Source organism: Bufo gargarizans, chromosome 5, assembly GCF_014858855.1.
Source record: "Bufo gargarizans isolate SCDJY-AF-19 chromosome 5, ASM1485885v1, whole genome shotgun sequence".
NCBI classification, from domain to species: Eukaryota; Metazoa; Chordata; class Amphibia; order Anura; family Bufonidae; genus Bufo; species Bufo gargarizans.
The window spans coordinates 294190568-294216422 of record NC_058084.1 but is presented as its reverse complement, the minus strand read 5'-3'; the positions used below and the strand labels follow the sequence as shown (position 1 = coordinate 294216422).

The window sequence follows — 25855 nt, the reverse complement described above, 5'->3', positions numbered from 1 at the left end:
AATGTTTATGCAAAGTAAATTTTGATTTACTGGAATATCTAATTCTGGAGGTGGCTATAGAGCCTGGATAACTTGTGTCTTGGTGGACTGGTTTCAGAGGAAAACTTTTCAAACATAGTAAGCTCTCTCTTAGTAGTTATTGATAATTTATAAGGTGATATTGCATTGTAAGGAGCCGGACGTGGGTCCTGTTGTGTACCATAATAGAAATGTATTATTTAAGAGAGATTAAGCTTTTAAATTATGTTGATTAGACACATCCACAGTATAAGAATGAGCAATGGCTGCTGCTATCACTCGTCCTCATACAAAACCATTGTTCCTGAGAAGCTGTTTGGACAGTACTATCTGCTGACTGGGAACAATGATTGATGTACCTGATTATTTCACATGATGAACAAGCATTTTGCTAATTTATTAAGTGATATGTGGCACAGTAGAAATGATTGTTCTAGATAATTGTCCCAAACATCGGTCCATGCAAATCTGGCTTACAGATCTCAATAGTTTGTTTTATTTTAGTCTAATCTTCCATGTTTCTAGTATAAAACAGAATAAAAGTATGTTGTATTGTAATTTACTGTTACATTGTGGCCTTTTCAAGTTATTTTTAATATGAATTTGAAGAGCTAGGTGACATTTTACTTGAAAAACATTTGAAATGCAGCCAATCCATATATTTTTGTAAGTACAATTTCATTAGAGCTTACATTAGTGACACAAGCGTGGCCTAAAATATGTTAGCAGATTTACTACTACAATTACTGATATATTACATTATATTGGCAATGCCCTTTATACCTTTCATTTTCAGATACATACCATCTCAGTGTCTCAGAATACTCTCCTCCTGGAACTGCTGTTGGTCATATAAAAGCTGTAGATGCAGATATTGGCAGAAATGCAGAAGTTAGATACAGAATAATAGATGGAGATGAAATGAATATGTTTGATATAACCACCGAGAAGACAACACAGGATGGAGTCATAGCTATAAGAAAGGTATTTTTTTAAATCTATTTCACAATGTTCAAACAAAGATTTCTTATGTAGAAACTTTACTATACTGGTGTTTTACTTACTAAATTTTAATGAAATTATGAATAATATTTTAAAGGGGTTTTCCAGAACTTAGGTATTGATGGCCTATCCCCAGGATGGAGTCATCAATATTCGATCAGTGGTGGTCGGACACCCAGCACTAAATTGTTTTGGGCAACCACTGGCACTGGAAACTATACAGTGGATGGAGCCATAAACAGAAGGCTCTGTCTACTTTGTTGTGCCAGTGCCTTGGTATGACAGCTAAGCTCCCATTCAAGTAAATAGGAGCTGACCTGCAGTATGCTGGCCCCGGAAATACACAGAGGTGCCAGTGGCTGCCCGAAACAGCCGACTGTAGGGGTGTTGGATGTTGGATGCTCTCAGAATGGGTCATCAATATCTAAGTCCTGGAATACCCTTTTCATTTGACTCCACTTTTAATCAATATTGCAACGCCTTCCTTGAATGGAAATTAATAGCAATACTACTTACGATGATTATAGAAAAGGAGAAATGATTTGTCTTTCTGATCTTCAAAAATTCTGGATGATGTTTTTCTATATGAGAAGTCAGATTTTCACATATTTTCATATTCTTATTTGTTTTAATCACTTTTATATATAGCACTGGCATATTCTGTAGTGCTTTATAGACATTTTCATTTCTTTCTGTCTCCAATGGAGCTCACATTATAAGCTCAGTATGTCTTTGGAGGTAACTGGGGTACCTGGAGAAAACACAGGGAGAACATACAAAGTCCACACTGATTTTGTCCTTGGTCAGATTCAAACCTAGGACCCCGTCAATGCAAGGCGCCACTGAACCCCCAAGTTGTACAATATTTAATTGGTGTACTATATAGGTTCCAGTAATAAGAAATAGAATTCAAACTAAGAAACAGCCAATTGATGACAACATGACTATTTCACAATATGTGAACTTGAATATAAAAAATCCTACCTCCACTCAAAGCAATAAAAATTCAGATGTGGTTGGTTTACAATTGAAAAATAATACAATTAGACATTTAGTTTTATAATCTCTGTAAGTTGGTGTATCAAGGATGCAAACCTATCACAGTGAAAAGTTATAGAAATAGTAAAAAGTAATAATATGATAATATAGCATGCTGTAATACAAATAAAAATCCTAAAAAGAACATTTTATAATTCCTTCCTTTTCCTGTGTGTGAGGAGGACAATGGTAAGTAGTGTTCCCTCTGGACAATAATGGTCCTTTTACACAAATAGATACTCTGGAAGAAGCAAATTAACTCTAGCCGGCACCCGATTCACCTCACGCGTTGCACCGGGAAGAAGTGTGCTCCACATTAATTGTATAGAAGGATGTCAGCAATGATATCACTTCAAAATGTATTCATGTATTTCATCTTCTTGCAATGTATATCAAATATTGATGCGTTTCGGCAAACAGCCTTTCTCAGTCAATCACACAATGCATCTAATACACGTACCTATATAGTGCACATGGATCGGACGCAGGTAACTCAAGTCCCGCACAGTTTAGGGCAGTAATCAACACAGCGCAAATCAGTAACATGGTCTTATTATCACATTTTTGTTAACAAATCATTAAACTTCAGTTCTCATAATTATGTGAACAAGGGATATCATGGTTCCAAAAGGAGGATCAGCGTAACATTTGAGTCTATGGAAAAAATCTAAATATCAGTACTATAAGTAAGCAGAGTGGGACCACAATTACAAGTGTGCAATCTCATAATCATGGTTCAGTCCCTTAGGGTGTATCGTATTCAGGGTATGAATCCAATACACTTCCCTAAGTAACAGGAGATTACTACTGTCACCACCCCTCCTATCGATAGCACACCTATACCAGTCCTTAAAAGGACTTTTGTGGCCCTATTAGCTAGCGTTTGGTGTCCCTAACAGCCTGTCCCTGCTCCACACAGCAACCTCTCCCTACACTGGCAAAAGACTGAATATAAAATGGCGGCCAGATCAGGTTTATTTAAAAGGTAGGGGGTATGTCCATGTTCTGAAACGTCTCAATTGGCTGCCCTGTACCACCTGATAGATGTGTCATGGGTCAAAGTTGTTCACAATGTAAAAGACTATGGCGTCGGCGGACATCGCCATATGTTCACCCGTTCAGCGAACCGCAAACAAGAAAAATTTGCCACGAAATGACCGCCGGGCGAACCGCAAGGCTATCTCTAGTGATCAATATAATGATCACTTGTCCCTTTAGAGATTCATTATTCCTACTCAGCAGATTGTTGTTTTTAGCAGAAAGATCTGTTGCTGGAATCTTTCACATTGGCATTGGAATTTTGGAAGCCAGCGTTAATATGAATGATTTACCCCAATAATGTGCCTAATAAGCAGCCCATGTAAAAGGAGCTTAAGGCAGAAGACTAAGCAGACAAAAGGTTACCAAGGCTTTCAAAGGGGATTTTTAGGATGTGTCAACCCAACAGAATAAAAAAAAAAAAGAAAATGCAAGCAAAAAAGGTGGCCACGAAGAAACCTATTGTATGGATAAAAAATATGTTTATTTATTCAAATTAATAAAATATATCAGGATCTACACAATAGTGAGATGATCTGGCAATAAATGTTCTGAAGATGACTTGTATGTTGTTATTCTAGCAGTATATAGACTATAATAAAATAATCTGGCAATAAAATATCCTGATGATATCTTGTATGTCGTTATTCTAGCAGTCTATAGATAATAATAGTAGATAATAATAGCAGCATTACATAATTGGAGGAACATTGTAAATACAGATAGCAGCATGAAAAACCCCAAAATAGCAATGGCGGCTATGTTCTAGCCTGCCAGATGTTCGGGCGATGTAACCGAATTCTAGAGTGACAATGACAGTAGCAATATCTAGGCTGGTTGTATCAATGTTCCAAAGGCAATGTGCTAATAGTAACAATGTTGCAACAATGTCAGCACCGTTGGTAACAATAGCAGCAATAATGGTGATGAAGTAAAATGGAGTGTAAAGCGCAATAGGAATTTGACTTGATCTTTTATGCGCAGAAATATTGAAAAAGTCACAGCAATTACTCAATGGTAACAGTTCCTCCGTAGTTAATGAGATATAAAACGTATTTATATGAACAATGGTTTACTCACGGTTTGTTTGTCTCTGTGTGTGGCATCCCACACAATTTTAGAGAACAAACTGACCTTTATCCCGTTGATTTTAGAACCTCCGCTCGCAGCTGTCCTCCAGACTCTGCGTTCCACGTGTTATGGCAGCGTCTCCGTGTTGCTTCGGATTCTTCCGCCCATCCTTGGATTGGTGGTGGGTTCGCCTCTTCACTATGCTGCCGGTTGAGCGGATAAATCCGAAGCAACACGGAGACGCTGCCATAACACGTGGGACGCCGAGTCTGGAGGACAGCTGTGATATTTCTGTGCAGCTGTCCTCCAGACTCGGCACCCCACGTGTTATGGCAGAGTCTCCGTGTTGCTTCGGATTCATCCGCTCATCCGGCAGCATAGTGAAGAGGCGAACCCACCACCAATCCTAGGATGAGCGGAATAATCCGAAGCAACACGGAGACGCCGCCATAACACGTGGGACGCAGAGTCTGGAGGACAGCTGCGATATTTCTGCGCATAGAAGATCAAGTCAAATTCCTATTGCGCTTTACACTCCATTTTACTTCATCACCATTATTGCTGCTATTGTTACCAACGGTGCTGACATTGTTGCAACATTGTCACTGGACCATTGTTACTATTAGCACGTTGCACCTTAATATCATCTCTGCTGCTACAACTACTAACAGTGCCGACATTGAAATAGTGCCTTTGGAACATTGATACAACCAGCCTAGATATTGCTACTGTCATTGTCACTCCTGACGAGTTATTGCTAGAATTCCATCACATCGCCTGAACATCTGGCAGGCTAGAACATAGCCGCTATTGCTATTTTGGGGTTTTTCATGCTGCTATCTGTATTTACAATGTTCCTCCAATTATGTAATGCTGCTATTATTATCTACTATTATTATCTATAGACTGGTAGAATAACGACATACAAGATATCATCAGAATATTTTATTGCCAGATTATTTTATTAGTCTATATACTGCTAGAATAACGACATACAAGACATCATCAGAACATTTATTGCCAGATCATCTCACTATTGTGTAGATCCTGATATATTTTATTAATTTGAATAAATAAACATATTTTTTATCTATACAAAAGGTTTCTTCATGACCCCATAATTAGAGTGCCTGCCTGCTACTAGTACTATTACTATAAAAAAAAGAAATTCAATGAATTAAGAATTACTTTGCCACAAATCTAATTTCTTTTTATGCAATGGGCCCAAAGATGGGGAACGGCAATCGCCCCTCCCCCTATGATTGAACCCCTCAGATGCTGCTTTTATCGCTGATCATGGCATCTGATATTAACACTGAGATCTTTCTGGAGTTAATCAGTGTTTAAAAAAATACATACTTACCTCATTAATTTGCTGGCACAGTGGCTGTTACAGCCATCTTAATTGAAGAAATCACAGGAAATCAATTATGACGTCACTGCGCCCGGCCAGTGTGCTGTCGTGGTGACGTCACATAAAGATGTGGTGAGAGGTGAGTATGTTTTTTTTTCCCCTACATTTCAGGAAAATTTGTTACCACAAAGTATGAGGAAATTCGGCTTTGTGGCAAATCAAATGATTCCTAAAATTCGGATTGGAGTCAATTTGTGACACTTTGATTTGCTCAACAATACATATGACAGTGAAAAACAGATGTGTGACACCAGTTTTTTTTTTTTATGGCGGTCACACATCCATTTTAAGGGCAATGGTGGTCTGTGGGGTTATGCACAAAGTCGTTTTTGTCCATAAATAGTCTGTCCGACAGCCCCTATACAATTGAACCATTTTTAACACCTGTTTCTCTAAAAGGGCATCAGGAAAAAAAAAAATCCTTTTCATTTTTAATGGACCTTTTTTACCGTCGTGTGAATGTAGACTATGAAAAGAGGAAATGCAAAGATCATTCAGATCATATTAATAGGCTGCATCTAACAAACACATTAAAATGTTTTTAAACATGTTCTATGGTTGGTTACTTTGGGTAAAATGCATGCCAAAAATGCACCCTTTCACATATGTTTAATATTTTAACTTTTAGATATGTATGATCTACAGGATGGGGATAGGGATGAGCAAACCCAGACTGTAAAGTTCGGGTTCGTACTAAACTTTGCAAGTTCGGGTATCCGGACCCGAACCTGGACTTTTTCGCTGTAGTGATTTTATTATTTTCCGTTATAACATGGTTATATCAGAAAATAATTGCATTCTTAAGACAGAATGCAAAACAATAAGGCCATTTAGGGCTTAAAAAAAAAAAAAAACTCACTCCATCCACTTGATCACGCTGCAGCAACTTCTTTTATCTTCACTGAACAGGACCTAAAAAGGACCTGCGAAGTGCATGATGACATCACCGCTCTCACCCACATGGTAACAACAACACGCATATCGCACATCCTTTGGCCGGTCCTGTTCAGTGAATATAGAAGAAGCTGCTACAGCACGATCAAGTGGATGGGGTGAGTTTTTGTTTTTAACCCCTAAACGGCTATATTGTTTTGCATTCTGTCTTAAGAATGCTATTATTTTCCAATATAACCATGTTATAACGGGAAATAATAAAGTAGTTCTAGTCCCCATTGACTTCAATGGAGTTCAGGTTCAGGTCAAGTTTAGGTCCTGAACCCGAACTTTGACCTGAAGTTCGGCAAAACCTGGCGAACACGAACTTCCACAGGTTCACACATCCCTAATCTACAGCACTAGTTTATACAGTATTTTCAATGAATATAGTATAACATATGTGAGTGTATAACTCTGTGTGCTTCAGTTCTCTATGGTATCCAATTATTGGACTGTATTACTAAAATATTCTCTATTAGATTCAAAGTATCTGAAAAAAAATCTACCTGCCCAAATATAAAATCAGAGGCACACAGAAGTAAAGAAAGCATAAAAAAACTTCTATGGGTGTTGTATTATACAATATGCCCCCATTATGAGATATGCCCCCATTGTCTGTGATAGGAATACCCCTTTAACATGTCAAACATTGACTTATAGGATAGCTACCTTCTAAATGATGTCACCAGAGGCATAGCTTTAATTTATTTTTGGAAAGAGAGATAATTTATATACCCTTTTCCCAGAGGAGCATTGCATGGCTTTTACGACTTCCTATGCTTACTAGGCACTCTCCACAAAAATACATAAATAGCACTCCTAATATTCATGGCTTTAGCTAAAAAGTAATCAATATGTAAACTGCACCAAACTGCTTTGTGTAAACATGACTTCATTATGGTTTTCAAATGCCTTGTGTGAATGTGGGTGAAAAGGCAACATTAACATGACTTGTGGTGACTGAATATTTCCCTATGGAAAAGTTATAAGCTACTTTTTATAGCTATTCTGTGAGAATAAAACCTCCATGGGTCTGTATACAAAATCTGAGGCACTGTCAGTACTTTGTATGAGCCCTAAGCAGTTTATGAATGTCATATTTTAGGTTCATCCATCACAGATCCATAATATGGTAGAGTGCATGGTTGCTTAATATTGATATACCCTAAGTGTTCTTGATTGCGGTTATAAATTCTGAAATTGATATGAATGAGGTTTCACAGAGCACCTTCTGCCAAGGGGATTGCAACAATTAATTAAGACACCGCTTGCAATAACTGCATTCCATTATCTTGTTAATGTGATTACATTGGACAGTTCCTCTTATACGTTACAACATTTTTCTAAATGAAAAAGCACAGTTTAGACTGTATTCTTGTGCCTAATGCTCTTTGGAATAATAAACATGATTGCATTCAAGATAAAACATTTTAGAATACTTTCCAAAAAAATATCAAACTGAATTTCATGGAAATTAGCACTATCTTTGCAACAGTGAACAGCATGAAGCAGAATACAATGCAACAAAATCAAACTGTCATTCTAATGAGGAGCCAACAATAAATTATCACAAAGAATTTTCTGCGCCTAATTTAACACCTCAGAGAGAAGTCAACAACAGCAAGAGAACATCGAGTCCCACAGGTTCTGCATTTAAACACAGATTGCAAAATTTATGAGCAATGAATTCCCAAACCAGAGAACACAGACTGAAAATTCATTAAAAAGGTGAAGATGGATCACAGGAGACAAACTATACATAAAGAACTATACATCATAAAGTTATTAAAAATGGACAGCGTATGTGTTAAAAATGTTTTACCTAGACTTAACTCTTTTAGTTAAAATTCATGAATACAAATATGTGGTGGTGGTAATTTATATTATATAAAGCTGCTTCTGAGCATATATGGTGTGGTGGATGCTGTTGAATTGAAAGGATTTGGTTTAGAGGAATGTTGTTTCAAGGGTGAATGGAGAAGAGTTAGATTATGAAATGTGATAGGACACCCTAAAAAATATGTTATTAGTGAGTCCTCCAAACTATGGTTGTTGGGAATTAAAAAGGTTCTCTGGGATATTGATACTGCTGGCCTATTCCTAGTATAGGTCATGAATGTCTTACACTCAAGAACCCATAAATCAGCTGTTCAAAGAGGTTGTGGACCTCCGTGAGCACTTAGGCCTCTTCCTAGGCCTATGATGTCACTGTGCATCAGTTACATTGCCTAAGCAAGCTCAGTCCCATTCAAGTGAAACCAAGCATAGCCGCTATCAAATGGACAGCACTATGCTTGGTGATCTTTGAGTAGACAGCTACCTCAAATAGTTGATTGGTAGGGTCACCCTTGCCTATCTCATATTGATGACCTATCCTGAGGAGAGGCCATCAATATGATAATGCCAGATAACCTCTGTAACCTGATTGTCTGGGGTAGCACATACCAAGAACTGTTGCTGCTTGACAATTCTTGAGATGGGAGTGAGAAGCTGAGATTATGGTATGGTGCCATGCTAAAGGGATAGACAATGGCTGCTGGGGCATACATCCCACATACTGGGTGCCAGGGGGTTACCTAGTAAGCTATTCTGCCGTTTGCCAGGATATTTAGATATAGGACAAAGTCAGTAAAATGAATATTTACTCTAGGTGAAGAAATGACTTGAAAATAATTCAAGAATAAACCAAGTATAGTACATGCTGTTTTGTTTGTAAGTATAAATAAAATGTGGCCTTGTATATAACCAATGTAAGGGTTTGGCTTCATGGCTATACTGGTTTTGTGTCAAGCTTTGCACCCAAGTATAACTGTGCTACCTTTATAGGCTAATTAAGTTATGGTTATCTATATAGGCTGTGCAGTTTATCACTGCCATCAAGTGGTAAAAGTGAGTGGCAGCTTTACCCAGGTTATGCAAATCACTCAGGTAGGAAGTGACCCTTGGTTTAGAAAGTGTCTTCAGCCATTTTTGATTGCTATTCTCTATGGATGCAGCCAGTCTGCTTCTCTCCCAAGGGGCTTAAGCCATCATCACCTGTAAGTGCCTTTCTGTTGTGTTATCTGTTAATTATGCCATACTAGTTTGTTCTATGTATATTGATATGTTGTTATTGTATTGTATTTCAGTTTCACAAAATAAAATAAAGTTTGATTCCTTTGGTAGACAACACAAGCAGTGGTCTTCTGTTTACTGGAGTCTAGGACAAGTGTTTAGCTGTCTGTTTAGATCCACACATAGTCAGTGTTTTGAGAGTGGAACAGTGAAAAGATGTAGCGAAACAAGCCTGGAGATAGGAGTCACTGCACAGACAGAATGAGTCTAAGATCAGGAAGACAGTATAAGGCTGAAGATCAGCTACCCGGGACACATCAAGGCAGGGAGAGCATGCCAAGTGTCCAGCAAGAAGATACATGCTCACACCTGTCTAAATCATCAAGGCCCAGTCAGATTTCATCAGCAAGTGCCCTTTTAGTCAGGGCTCACGCCAAAGCAGAGGCAGCTCATGTTAAGCTACGGCTTATGCTGATATTGAGCATTCTGGAAGTGGGTCTATCTAAGAAAGCCCAGATGTGCCTAAGAAACCCCTTTCTTTAGTAGAACGCACAAGAGAGAATGCCCAAGAACTTTCAAGCAGCAATGCAACAAAACAGTTCCCCAATCCAGAGTCAACTGAATTTAAGTAAGCTTTCTCAAGTTTGATGACTGCCCCGAGAATTACTGGGCATGGGAGTCTTCTTTTCTGAATGCAGTCAAAGACTTATCAGCAGCTGAGATGCTAAACCTGATGATAAAATGGCTTGGGACTGAGTCAGCAGAGCATGCAAGAAGGATGCGCAGGATATACATATTTAACCCTTCAGCAGGACTTGATATGGCCTGGCAAAGGCTAGAGGAAAGATATGGATCAACAGAAGCAATTGAAGGTGCTCTAATGAAAAGACATGAGTCTTTCCCCAAGCTAAACAGCAAAGACAATTTAAAACTGCAAGAGCTGGGTGATATTCTTCGGGAAGTCCAGTGTGCCAAAGAAGAAGGCTATTTAAGAGGACTTGCACATTTAGATACCGCCAACGGTACTAAGCCTATAGTGGAGAAACTACCTCACAACCTACAAGAAAAAAATGGGTAAGTGTTGGAGCCAAATACAAAGAAGAGCATGATGTCCCCTTCCCCCCTTTCCTTGGGTTTTCTAGGTTTGTACAGCAGCAAGCTAAGATCAGGTGTGATCCCAGCTTTTCCTCCAACATCAACAGTCAACTGCCAAAGGCAGAAAAGAAACCTAGTTCCTACATTAGGACTTCAGTGATCGCCCACAAGACAACGGTTCCCTCTGAGGTCCCAGACTGTCCATGCAGCTACAAGGTAAACACCTTTGAAGGCCCTGACAGACTTTGCCTACTTCATAAAAAGGCCCATCCTCTAAACAAGTGAAAAGGATTCAAAATTAAACTTATCAAGGCCTTATTTGACAAAACAGCATCTGCTTTAAGTATTGTGAATCCACTAAGCATATAGCCAAAGACTGCAAAATACAAGTGGATTGCTCAGAATGTGGCAGTAACTGACACATCACAGCTTTACACCCTGATACATTGCATCAACCACTAGAGATCACTGAAGCACCAAAAGATGAGGGAGGGAGCAAAAAGATAATTCAGCTACCCCAGTAATGTACAAATGCACTGAAATCTTTGGTGACTGTGCAAATCCACGGTCATGTTCCAAGATCTGCCTAGCAATAGTGAACCTCACATGGAAATAGGAGAAGGCAGATATGATGTATTTGGTTCTGGATGAACAGATTAACAGATCACTGGCAACGTCAGACTTTTTTTATGCTTTCAAAATAACATTGAGTGCAGTCCTATACACCCTAAAGACATGTGCAGGAGTGATAGAAACTTTAGGAAGAAGAGCTACTGACTTTACTATTGAGTCTCTTGACAAGAAAGTCCATCTCTTACTTCCCATTTTGAAAGAGTGTGATATGATACCAGATGATAAATCAGAGATCCCTTTACCAGAAGTGGTCCTTCATCATCCTCATCTCAATTACAGCTATCCAGACAAATGCCTCTATTCTTCTACTTCTTGTTAGAGACAATCTACAGGTGTATAAGGTAAGCCAACAAATTAATGGGCCCTTTAATGCCCCCTATGCTCAAAGAGCTGACCTAGGGTGGGTTATAGTAGGAGAAGTTTGTCTGGGAGCAGCACATTGGCCTGACAGTGTCAACACTTCAAAGACATCTGTGCTAGTGAATGGACGCACATCCCTTCTTAGTCCATGCCAGAATAGCTATGTTGTTAAAGAAACCCATGACACCCTAAAACCATACCGTGACTTTCCTTCTAGTTACAATAGAGACATTAATAGTGGCATGGAGTCTGACACTTTAGGGAACTCAGTATTCCAGAGAATAAAAGATGATGACAAACAAGCAATGTCTATAGATGACCAAGCCTTACTCCATATCATAGATATAGAGACTTTCCAAGATGAAAACAACTATTGGGCAGCTCCTTTACCCTTTCACACACCAAGGTGTTATTTACCTAGTAACAGAGAGCAAGCTATGAAGCGCCTGAACACACTATGTTAAACTTTGTAAAGAAAACCTGAAGTGAAAAAAAGACTTTGCAGAATTCTTCAAAAGGATGCTTGATAATAATCATGCCGAAGTAGCACCATCACTGAGTGAAGTTAAAGAACACTGGTATCTGCCAATATTTGGTGTTTACCATCCACACAAGCCAGACCAAATAAGAGTTGTGTTTGATTCCAGTGAAGATGTTTCATTAAATGATGTACTACTGAGGGGCCCAGATCTAAACAACACACTTCTGGGTGTCCTCTTGCACTTCAGGAAAGAGTCTATTGCCTTCACAGGTGATGTGCAACAGATGTTTTATTGTTTCATAGTGAGAGAGGACCATCGTGACTACCTGCGTTTACTGTGGTACAAGGGTAACGACATAGATAAAGAGGTAACAGAGTATAGAATGAAAGTGCATGTTTTTGTGCTTATGTGCAAAGCTGCCCAGAAAGGTGCATAACATTATGGTCAAGATGCCAATCACTTTGTAATAAGACATTTCTATGTAGACAATGGACTTGCTCCAGCTAACACACCTGAAGGAGCAGTCAACATTCTCAACAAAGCAAAACAAATGCTGGCAGAGTCTAATTTGTGACTACATAAGATTGCCTCTAACAACAAAAAAGTCATGGAAGTTTTCACCATGGAAGACAGAGCTAAAGATCTCAAAGACCTTTGCTTGGGAACAGACACCCTTCTTTTACAGAAGAGTTTAGGCCTAAGCTGGGATCTAGAGAAAAACTGATTTGTTTTTCAGGTTTCTTTAGCAGAAAAGCCATTCACAAGAAGAGGAATTCTCTCCACTGTGAACAGTTTCCATGATCCTCTTGGGTTTGTAGCACCTGTCACCATAAAAGGTAAAGCCTTAGTTTGTGAACTGTCAAGTGGAGAAAGTGAGTGGGATGCCTTACTTCCACAAGAAAGACTCCATTAATTGGTCCAATGGACAGAGTCTTTGCAAGCCTTACAATGTTTACAAATATCCAGGTGTTATGTTACTGTTACATTGTCACAAACCTGCAAAAGAGAACTGTACATTTTTTCACGTCACGTCACAGGAGGCTTGACAAAGGGCAACACAGCGCGAAACAGCTGTAGCCTATCCATTCACCTGTGTTCTGTCTGCTTCCACAATGTGCATTAAGAAATAAACTGCAAACAGCAACTCTGTGACCAGTGGTAAGTGCCACGGTGATTTCTTTCTCACGCTATCATGTACATTTTTTCAGATGCATCTGTTATAGGAATAGGTGCAGTCGCTTACTTGAAGGTAAACAATCCATGAAATGTCTGCCATGTTGGATTTGTTATGGTAAAATCCAAACTGAGCCCTAAGCCGGCACATACAATTCCACGCCTAGAGTTATGTGCAGTTGTACTAGCAGTTGAACTGTATGAGCTAGTGAGAGATGAGATAGACCTAAGCCTAGATGCTGTGAATTTCTTTACAGACAGTAGAACTGTCCTAGGCTATATCTGCAACACTACAAAGAGATTCTTCTTATATGTCTCCAATCGGGTGAATAGAATCAGACAAGCAACCCACCCAAAGCAATGGAAACAAGTCCAGTGCCTGGCTGATACGTTTTGGAAGAGATTGAGGAGAGAATACCTGTTTACCTTACAAAGTCGCAAGAAATGGATTGAGACCGGTCCCAATGTCAAAGATGGAAACGTGTTATTGAAAGATAGTCAAGAAAGCAGAAACAACTAGCCTTTGGGAATTGTCATAAATACATTGACAAGTAAAGATGGTAATGTCAGAAAGGTAGAAGTCAAAGTGACGAAACAAAGGACTGCTAAAGTGTATACCAGACCAGTTTCAGATGTCACTGTTCTGCTTTGAATAAGTATTTCTATTATGTTGCTGGCACAATACATACAGACGTGGACAAAATTGTTGGTACCCTTTGGTCAATGAAAGAAAAAGTCACAATGGTCACAGAAATAACTTTAATCTGACAAAAGTAATAATAAATTAAAATTCTATAAATGTTAACCAATGAAAGTCAGACATTGTTTTTCAACCATGCTTCAACAGAATTATGTAAAAAAATAAACTCATGAAACAGGCATGGACAAAAATGATGGTACCCCTAACTTAATATTTTGTTGCGCAACCTTTTGAGGCAATCACTGCAATCAAACGCTTCCTGTAACTGTCAATGAGACATCTGCACCTCTCAGCAGGTATTTTGGCCCACTCCTCATGAGCAAACTGCTCCAGTTGTGTCCGGTTTGAAGGGTGCCTTTTCCAGACTGCATGTTTCAGCTCCTTCCAAAGATGCTCAATAGGATTGAGGTCAGGGCTCATAGAAGGCCACTTTAGAATAGTCCAATTTTTTCCTCTTAGCCATTCTTGGGTGTTTTTAGCGGTGTGTTTTGGGTCATTGTCCTGTTGCAAGACCCATGACCTGCGACTGAGACCAAGCTTTCTGACACTGGCTAGTACATTTCTCTCTAGAATTCCTTGATAGTCTTGAGATTTCATTGTACCCTGCACAGATTCAAGACACCCTGTGCCAGACGCAGCAAAGCAGCCCCAGAACATAACAGAGCCTCCTCCATGTTTCACAGTAGGGACAGTGTTCTTTTCTTGATATGCTTCATTTTTTCGTCTGTGAACATACAGCTGATGTGCCTTGGCAAAAACTTCGATTTTTGTCTCATCTGTCCACAGGACATTCTCCCAGAAGCTTTGTGGCTTGTCAACATGTAGTTTGGCATATTCCAGTCTTGCTTTTTTATGATTCGTTTTCAACAATGGTGTCCTCCTTGGTCGTCTCCCATGTAGTCCACTTTGGCTCAAACAACGACGGATGGTGCGATCTGACACTGATGTTCCTTGAGCATGAAGTTCACCTTGAATCTCTTTAGAAGTCTTTCTAGGCTCTTTTGTTACCATTCGGATTATCCGTCTCTTAGATTTGTCATCAATTTTCCTCCTGCGGCCACGTCCAGGGAGGTTGGCTACAGTCCCATGGATCTTAAACTTATGAATAATATGTGCAACTGTACTCACAGGAACATCTAGTTGCTTGGAGATGGTCTTATAGCCTTTACCTTTAACATGCTTGTCTATAATTTTCTTTCTGATCTCTTGAGACAGCTCTTTCCTTTGCTTCCTCTGGTCCATGTCGAGTGTGGTACACACCATATCACCAAACAACACAGTGATTACCTGGAGCCATATATATAGGCCCAATGGCTGATTACAAGGTTGTAGACACCTGTGATGCTAATTAGTGGACACACCTTGAATTAACATGTCCCTTTGGTCACATTATGTTCTGTGTTTTCTAGGGGTACCATCATTTTTGTCCATGCCTGTTTCATGAGTTTATTTTTTTACATAATTCTGTTGAAGCATGGTTGAAAAACAATGTCTGACTTTCATTGGTTAACATTTATAGAATTTTAATTTATTATTACTTTTGTCAGATTAAAGTTATTTCTGTGACCATTGTGACTTTTTCTTTCATTGACCAAAGGGTACCAACAATTTTGTCCACGTCTGTAACTGAGAGCTTGTCACTGATAACTTTCAGACGTGACATTCACCATGAGTTAAATTCCATCCTGTGGATTACAATTGGCATTGGAGATAGTTTGGCCTAGTGCAGCTTCTTCAATCTGAAGATGGGTTTATGGACAAAACTATTTCTTCATGTCGGCTATCAGCTTGAAGTACCACAGTCAAGAGACAATGACATTGTAGACTCATGTTCTAGTTTGCTACCAGTTCTAGACTGGAATGTATTTTTATTAGCGTATTTTCCCTGTACAGTAGATATGTATAGGTAGTGATATAATGTATTATATTAGGCAGAGAGCACCATTTTCACTTGAGCATTGCATTGTTCGGCACATTGCGGTGTTCGGCCAAACACCGCGTGTGCTCGAGCGTGATGCTCAAGTTTCATCCCCGCACGTTTTTTGCCTGCTACGCAGCCAATAAATGTGCAGTAAAAGTACTGGCCCTCACTGTAATGCCATAGCCTTGTTGGTTACTGGCATTACAGTGATTGGTCGGTTGGATAGCAGCAGATAATGCTTCCAGTCGGTTACGCTCCACTCTGTCTTCCAGAAAGTCTAGTCACAGTAGCTAAGAGTCTGGTCAACAGAATCCTCACCATGATCCTCCTTCCTCCCACCATGGAGAGTCTTGGCAAATAAGTGATCCCACACTCGGATATTCCGAGAAGCTCTTTTCAATGCCATTCCTTGAATTGGCCCTCTTGCCAAGCCGACTTGAAAAGAGGGAAATGAGGAGATCTTGTGCACTGATTCCCAAACTCTTGAGCATCCTCAGTCAGAAGCAGATGACGGTGGGAAACAGCAATTAGTGTTTTACGAGGTGCATAATGATGAAGAGACATAATTGCTAATAAGTCAACGGCAATTAGTGTCTCAAGAGGTTGATGATGAGTATGAGACAAAGTTGTCAATAAGTGAGGTCAAGTAAGTCTGGTGGATGACCAGAGTGAGGAAGTGGAAGAGGAGGTGGTGGACAATGAAGTCACTGACCCAACCTGGGAAGGTGGCAAGCTGAGCAAGGACAGAAGTACAGAGGGGGAGGGATATGCAGCACCACAACAGGCTGGAAGAGGCAGTTGGGTGGCAAAAGGGAGAAGGTGGGCCACACCAAACAGGCCCGCAACTGTTCCCCGGAGCACCCCCTTGCGGCAATCTCCCTTGCCAAGGGGTAGATGTTCCGCAGTCTGGCACTTTTTTGAGGAAAGTGCGGATGACAAAAGAATTGTCATTTGCAAGCTGTACCAAAATGAGCAGGGTCGTGAACACTAGCAACCTCACCACCACCAGCTTGATCTGCCACATGGTATCAAAGTACCCTAATAGGTGGACCGAATGCCTGGCTCCAGAATCAGTGTCTGCGGATCACACCACTGCCTCCTCTTCTCCTGTGTTATGTGCTAGCCAATCCCCTGTCCAAGACGCAGGCTGCCTCCTACCCTGCACCTGGAACTTTGCAAGCACCATTAGCTAGCACATCCACTTCTATGTCCCAGTGCAGAGTACAGAAGTCCATACCCCAGGCCTTTGATTGAAAGCGCAAATACCCAGCCACCCACCCACAGGCCATAGCACTAAATGTGCACCTTTCCAAATTGCTGGCCCTGGACATTTTGCCATTTAGGCTTTCCACAGCCTGATGGTGGTGCCCGTCCCTCGTTACTCAGTCCCCAGCCTCCACTATTTTTACCAGTGTCACCGACTGTTATGCGATGTGAACTCCATGTTCCACATGTTCGCCATTCTTTGTGAGCAGCAGAGGTCAGTAGTGGAAAAATGGGCTGCAACATGGTTGTTACCTTTCCAGTCATCTTCCGCTCTTCACAAGCAACGAGTGGGCATGGATGTCTGACCTCTGTGAGGTTTTACGCAACTTTGAGAAATCAACACAGATGGTGAGTGGCGGTGCTGCTATTATCAGCATAACCATCCTACTTCTGAGTCTACTGAAATACTTACTGCTCACAGGGGGACGCTTTGCATGTGGAAGAGGTGGAAATGGGGGAAGACAATACACAGGGTGATATCCAGACCACCCTCTGTTTGTCTTCTCAGTGCAAATTGGATGATGATGATAAGGAAGAGGAGCTGAGACAGTTCCCTCCGCTACAGAGCGTAATACCCATAGCAGGTTTATTCCATCTGTTCAACGTGGATGAGCCGAAGAGGAGGAAGAGGAGATTGAGAGTCATCCTCCTGATTGGGACTCTGGCATACATGGCTGACTTTATGTTATGCTGCCTTTCTCGTGACCCTCACATTATATGCATTTTGGCCAACACCTTACTGGTTATTTACCCTTTTCGATCCCTGCTACAAAGAGAACTTGTCATATCTCATTCCTATGGTGGAGATGACTAACAAAATAGTGCAATACCAGAAGGTCCTTGTAGAAAAATGTCCAGCTGACAACGCTGGCGGCAGAGTATGTAGTTCCTTGGGCAACCGAGGAGGGCAGACAAGGGGAACACACAGCAGTTCCAACAGAGGCAGGGCAGCAGGCCCTCACCCCTAATGTTTTAAATGGTCAGATCAGCAGCAGGCCCTCGCCCCTAATGTTTTAGTGGGTCAGCTCAGCAGCACCCCCTCACCCCCAATGTTTTAGATGATCAGATTAGCAGCAGGCCCTTGCCCCTAATGTTTTAGATGGTCAGATCAGCAGCAAGCCCTCGCCCCTAATGTTTTTAAGGGTCAGCTCAGCAGAAGACCCTATCCCCTAATGTTTTAGATGGTCAGATCAGCAGCAGGTCCTCACCACTAATGTTTTAGATGGTCACCAGCAGCCCTTGCTCCTAATGTTTTTGAGGGTCACCAGCAGGCCATCAATCATAATTTTTCAAGGGTGTGTATGATGCCCTCCTTTATGTGACATACAGGTTGTATTGGAGTGCCTCTTCCTTGAAATTTTTGGCAGCACTTACACTTTATATACAAGTAAATATATAGGAAATAATTTTCCCTAACAATTTTTCCTTTCAAAATCGATTTTATATTTGGTTTTGTGCGTACTATTGTCAGTCTGTAAATGTGGCATACTACTTGGACAACATCATTCCCAGCAGCGACCTGGGAGTCCAAGATGCATTCAGACTTCCTCCCCATGCTGTTCCCAAACCAGTTTAGTGGTGTTTCAATCAATTTCTGACCTTTTCCTGTGAACCAGACACCCTCCCCTCTTCAGAGTAGGGGGTGACTGGTTTAATGCTTGGGTTCTCCCATTGACTTCTATTGTGCTCTGGTGCTCTGTAGAGCACTCGAGCATTCCAAAGTGTTCTTGTCGAGCACCCGAGCATTTTGGTGCTCGATCAACAATAATAGTTATCTATATAGTTATCTATATAGGCTGTGTAGTTTATCACTGCTATCTAGTGGCAAAAGTGAGTGTCATCTTTACCCAGGTTATGTAAATCACTCAGGCAGGAAGTGACCCTTGGTTTAAGAAGTGTCTTCAGCCATTTTAGATTGCTATTCTCTATGGATGCAGCCTGCTTGAGACATCATCACCAGTGCCTTTCTGTTGAGTTATCAGTTTTTTATGCTACACTAGTTTATTCTATGTATACTTATATGTTGTTATTGTATTGTATTTCAGTATTTCAAAAAATAAAATAAAGTTTGATTTCTTTGGTAGACAACACAAGCAGTGGGCTTCTGTTTACTGGAGTTTCGGACAAGTGTTCAGCTGTCCGTTTAGAACCACACGTAGTCAGTTTTTTGAGAGCGGAACAATAACAGTGTAGCAGGCAGCCATAGAAATGAATGAGGTGTAAGCGAGACTCGCACGTTTGCAGTGGCGGTGCCCCAGAAGCACAAAAAATCTGTCAGTTGTGCTGTGATCCAATTCATTTATATGGCTTCTCTGCTACACTGCGATACTTGGATGTGACACCTGTCAAACAACCAAGATCGCCGGACCTTTATATGGTTTACAATGATGAGATTAGCCTACATTAGGTAAATGGCACCTCTGACAGATTCAGTCATATCATCCAAGCTTTATTTCCAATCTACCCATTTTCAAGGATTTTTTCCACATGATAATGTGGAAAAGAATAAAGTGATTATCAGCAGCAAGAGGACTATGAGTAGAATGACTGTGTACTAACATTCAGTAAACTTTGTTATTACTTTTCACACAAGTTCTCATTACCAAAAGTTACTTGACATATAAATGATAGAAATATAGGCACATATTCAGTTACCATTTGACAATGAAGAGCAACAACAGCAAATTATAAAATAATTCATAATCTGACCTAAGATCCTTATTTTTAATGTGTACAGTATTTCTGATACTTGGACCTTGAAGCAGACTTTCTCAACATGGTTTGTTATATGCTGCAAATGATTATTCTAATCAGATCCTGAGTTCCAATTGTCAGATCTATGAACACCATGTGGGAAATCTTTATAAAGGTGAAATGTACACTTTAAAGGCTATGTACATCTTTAGGGGCATTTTTATTTTATCATTGCATTGTTCTCATTTTTAGCTAAAAATATTTTTTTGAATTGATCCTTATTAAAAATATGGAACACATTTTTCTGTACAGAGCTGTGATGCTCTTTTCTGTCAGTTGGGGAACAGACGGGCTCCTTATGTCTGCCCTCTGGCATTATAACAACTCATTATAGCTCAGTTCTTATCTTACTAATAAGAATATGGCTTAAATAAGTGTTTATGACCTCTTAGTAAATTATGGATAAGGTTTATTACATGACTAGCACAAAGTGAAAGTGACAGTACCAACCACACAGTTAACCCTTTGTGACATAACGGCTCAATATTTTTAATAAAGACCAATTGAAAATACGATTTTAGCCTTAAATGAGTAAAATGCAATCATGAACAAAAATAGCCTCTGAAAGTTTTCATAGCCTTTAGGACTTGTTTCACCCTTGAATTTACAGATCCTGCAGGCTGTTCTGGCCAGGAACAGCCTGCCAGATTTGTTATTGTCGGATGTTGCTGGAATGCCAACTGGTCTCATTAACTATAATGGGGTCCGGCGGAGATCCGGCTAAAACCTGACATAACCTGGCATGCATTTTTTGTCTGGATGATTTCAGACATTCTATGTTGGTATATTCTGCCGGTAGACTGTGCAGGTAGTGTGAAACAAGCCTAAGGGCACATACATACTTTTGAATTATGGCTCTATTCAACTTCTGAGTTGTGAGCCATAATATAACATCTATATACGTCTAGGGTTTTTATTGCACTTACATATGTCTCTAACTTCATGTGGAGTCATATAGAGGCTATTCTGATGCCGTATTATGGGGTGCCTATAGCTCTGTAGGGCTGCAGGATTGCATATGCAATACACAATATGTGCACACAGTTCTGCTGACTTATAGGACTTCAAACATACTGCTTCAAATATGTTTAAGCCTCATATTTTAATTTGTTCACAAAAGTTCTAGATGACTACTTTTATAATTTAGTAGAAATAGAACAGCACTCAATTAATTTAGTGAAAAAGTACTCAATTAATAAAAAGTACATTCCATTTATTAATGCTATTGCTTTATGGTAATACCTCAAGCCCATACATCCTTGAAAATATAAAAGTACATCATCACTGTAAGGATTTATTTTAAGGCCTAGTGATATGCATGATATTTGTTTTGCTCCTGTTCCCATTGCTACTCTTAGTATCTGATTTATTATGTGATTGTTTGTAGATATAGAAACATACTAAATGTTGTTTTTTTTTCAGGTCTGGATGTAGATCCAGGATATACCACTGCCACCAAAAGCCCCTCAGTCAATGTTAGGAGACAGATTTAGAATGAAAGTCACTATTGCAACTTTTTTAAAATTACTGAACAGCAACCTTTTGTACCTTACTGAAAAAAAATCTGTTGTCAATTTCTTATAGCTGTAGAATACAGTAAAGGTAGCTGAGAATATTCATCTGAGTTGCACAAATATTAGAGATTTGCCATTTTAGCCCCAAGCTATTTCTAGTTATATACATACAACTGGCAATTCAAAAGAGTATTCAAGTCACCAGTTCTTTCTCTCAAGCTGAAAAGATGGAAAACATGCCCTGAGGGCAAACAATGTAAAACATGTGTATCAGCTGTAGCGTATGTATATAGGAATACAATAAGTAATTCTACCAGCATAGTGTATAATAAAATCCTTGAAATGCCCATTTGAGTTCTTCTCACAGAGTATTCTAGATCTTCAGATAATATATAACAGTAATGTTTTCTATCAAGACAAAAGGGTAGAGGCATACAGTAAAATATAATGTGTTCTGATCACAATTAAATATGTTGACACTGGCATTGTAAAATAGTATCTAGATTTTTTTTTTTAGTAAATGTAATATTTGTGCATAAGTAATAGTTATAGGGAGAGTTGGGAAATCCCAAGCACATACTGGCATGCTGCATACTGGTGACTCAAAATTGTAATGAATGAAGTCCCTTTAATGACTACCAATATTCCTTTTTATGGCTGTCACTAAGGGGCCTTAAGCTAGGCCACTGCCTTTTTGTGATTGGCTTGTATAAGTTATACATTCATCTCTCAAGCAGAGAAGACCAAGTATTCAGCTGTCATATAACAGTTGGGCTCCTGCTATATCAGCCTACATTGGCAGAACTGCCAATCCCTGCTGTTTACCCCCTAGATGCAGTCCTTGTGAGCTCAGACTGGAACATGATTCTCTATGATGAAACATGTATCTTTATTGGAACACATATCTCAAGACAGGGAGAGGGAGGTCATATTGATAATAGTAACTATGCCATGCTCAGGGAAGCATGGCCAACATGAATATATATGCATCAAAATTATTTTGGTTTGCTGACAGGTTTTATTTAAAGACCAGACCACTGTTCCCTGTAAGCCAGACAATTCTGAACCACATCAGATAGATATTATCATGAAAAGCCCTAATAATTAGCTATAAAGTAGCCAGATATACAGGGCCATATAACATCCAATACAATGATATCAATCATCATTCATGTCAAACTCGATAAAGATTATTCTCTACATTGGAGGAGTTCGTTTCAGTATCCCTGCTGGTCTAGGGCATTAAAGGGGTTAATGAAAGTATAACTAGTAGTCCTGGGTAGTGACGGGGCTCAATGTGAGTAGTCTTTGTTATCAAGGACAGTAAAGGGGTCAACTTCTGTATAACTGAAGGTCAAGGCAGTGAATGGGCTAATGCCTATTTCAGTGAAGGGATTAATGTTAATATACGCAGTGAATAGAAGTGAAACAGTTAATGTTGCATTCCAGAAGTTCAGTGCTTACTCACTTCTCCAGGCTTCGGTGTTGGCATGGCTGTACATTCTTGTTTCCTTCATGCCCACATCTGTATGACCAGTGCAGGGAGGAAACAAGAAGTTACAGGGAATAGAGAAGACCATGTAACTGTATGATTGCATAGTTATTCTATGATCAGGCAGAGTGATTCAGGAGAACACTGCTCAATCATTAATGAGAGAGTCTGCGTATAAAGAAGGGCCTCCTATCATACAGTGGAGATCCAGTCAAAACTATGTCTTAATCTACAAAATAAAATGTAACATTAAAATTTTAAGGTGGCTGAATTGTATACCAACCCCTTTAGTCACCAAGCTAGAGATAAGCAACGTTTAAAAAATTTTATTCAGACGGTTTGCCGAAGTTCCTCAAGAAATTTGATTCATTCCGAATTAATTTGCCACAAATCACGATAAATCTGGCATACTCAGACCACTCTGGCTAATCGTATGCATCCCACTTGGTGGACCAATCTCAGTGTGAAGGCTTGAAACTTAAACTGCAGAGACAGTAAAGGGAGAGTGCAGGGAGAGGGTTTCACCATGTATATTACATTCTAGGGCAGCCACATTCATAGCTGAACCGTTCTGTAGGTACTGTGCCATCGGCATTACAGCCAGTTGTATTTTATCACAGTCTACATCACTGTGCAAGGCATCAAGATTCATAGCTAATCCCTTCTGTTACCTACAAACAACCTACATAGAAAATATGAGCCCAGAATGTACCCATAAAATATAATGAAGCTTTATTATGTATTCAAATTGAGATATAAAAAAAGTCGTATTCAAAATCAAGTGATGCAAGGACAGATGGCAGCAAAAATATCATACAGAGATCACATAATCACAAATGGGGATGAATGTGGTAATGTACAATAATAATAATAAATACTGGCTGATCTACATCCACTGGCCATTGCCATTGTAAACTATAAGTAAAGCAGAATGAAAATAACTATGTCCAGACCAGAAGTAAAGAAAATAGTACTAATATTAAAAATTTGAGGCAACACGCGTTGGGTTTGCATCTACCACTGACCACACTTACAAATAGGTGAGTATTAAATATTGGTACTATTTTCTTTACTTCTGGTCTGGACATTGTTATTTTCTTTCTGGTTTACTTATAGTCATGCTGCTTACAGGGCAATGTCCAGTGGATGTATGATAGTTAAGCTGGTATTTATTAATATTTTTATATATTACCATATTCATCTCCATTTGTGATTATGTGGTCTCTGGATCACATTTTTGCTGTCACCTGTCCTTGCATCATGTGGTTTTTATTAAGACTTTTTTATATCTCAATTTGCATACATAATAAAGCTTTATTATATTTTATCGGTACGTTGCGGGCTAATTTTGTAAGTTGTTCGTAGTTTTTTGAGTTGGTACCATGGTTACTATAACAGATTTGGGTGCTGTCCAAGCATAGTGTATTGTACACTGTTGATCTAGGTGTCATGAGTGCTTGGCTTGTTTGGTTCCTAGTGCCCATTCTGTTAACTGTAGAATTACTGTGCCTCGGTATTACAAGTCAATAAAAGTGTCAGGTCTAATTTATCATGGTAGACTTAACCATGCAGTGCTCCAAGATTCAAGTAGACAGAGTGGGCAATGGCAGTAACCGTGACAAAAGTGTCCCTATGACAGAACAGGGACAGTGACGACAGCAGTAACAGTTGAAGCAACCGTGGCAAAAGTGGCCTCATGACAGAGTGGGGAGGGTAGCAGCAGTGGCAGTAAGGTTGTATTCACATCACTGCTTATGTTTCTGTTCTTCTGATACATCAGAAGAACATAAGAATAAAAATACAAATCTGTATTTTGAGCATCCATAAAGCCTCTTTCAGACAGGCAGTATTTTGTCAGTGTTTTGCATCAGTATCTGATCAGTAATTGTAAGTCAAAAACTCCAAAACAGTGATAAAATATAATGGACGTATTTGCATCTCATCTGTGCTTTGGACCCACTCCTGATTTGGCTCACAAATTGTGATCAAATACTGATGCAGAACACTGACTAAAAGTGGAGCGATTTGTGTGGTTCATTCCAATAACCAGCGACATTCCTCCTGTATGGCAATAATCCAGTTGCCAGGTTTGATCCATTCAGCAAGCTCGGCCTATCTGGTTTAACCCTAATGCAAGAAATTTGACCCCAGGCTTTCTGCGTCAAACTTCCTGGAGGGCCAAGTGGGGTTAGGCACTAACTGTAATGTGATTCCCTAACATGTATGGGGTGGCACACACACTGCACTGAAGGAATCGCCATGTGTCATTGGGATAGGGGATCGTAATACTGGAGCAGACTAATTTATTTGGTTAAAGACTAATTTGTTCACTAAAAGACTTTTTTTTTCTAAAAGGCTAATGTTTTTTTTACTAAAAGAATACATTTTCAGATAAAATAAATCTATAAATGTCGCACTAGGACACTGAAACCACACCAGGTGCTCCTGTAAATTGAGACCACTCTCTCAATACAGCAAATAATGTAAAATGGATAAACAGGGCACTCACGGATAGCCGAGACCAAGTATTAGAAGCAATTGTTAGCTTTTATTATTACAACAAATAAAGTTGATAAAACAATGTAGCACAGTGTGGCACAATTATAATAGATATAACAATGTATCACAAAAATCAATATCGTAGGTGAGCTGTGGATAGAATATGTTGTAGTCTATTGACCAGCTGAAAAATGTTCAATAATGCGATCTAATTTATCTCCAGTCCAATGACGTTGCATCCGAAAATACTATCAATGATTCATTTACTGCAGTGTTTCAATTGAGAATGGCGGCGTCACGCCGAAGCAATAAAGGTAGCGGCGTCCCGCTCCTGAATAGCTTGCAAAGAAAGATAATCCGTTACCTTTACATCGACCTGTAGTTCATCCGGAAAT

General features: G+C 39.6%; 1 protein-coding gene across 6 annotated transcripts in view; it reads left to right on the top strand.

Moving 5' to 3' along the window:
• LOC122938086 (cadherin-10-like) overlaps window positions 1-25855 on the top strand; it is a 516432-nt gene that overhangs the window by 241830 nt on the left and 248747 nt on the right. For all 6 annotated transcript variants that reach the window (XM_044293379.1, XM_044293378.1, XM_044293374.1 and 3 more), the window contains one exon: window positions 815-1002. In XM_044293379.1, coding sequence (XP_044149314.1) covers window positions 815-1002 — 188 coding nt within the window. The remainder of the gene's footprint in view (window positions 1-814; window positions 1003-25855) is intronic.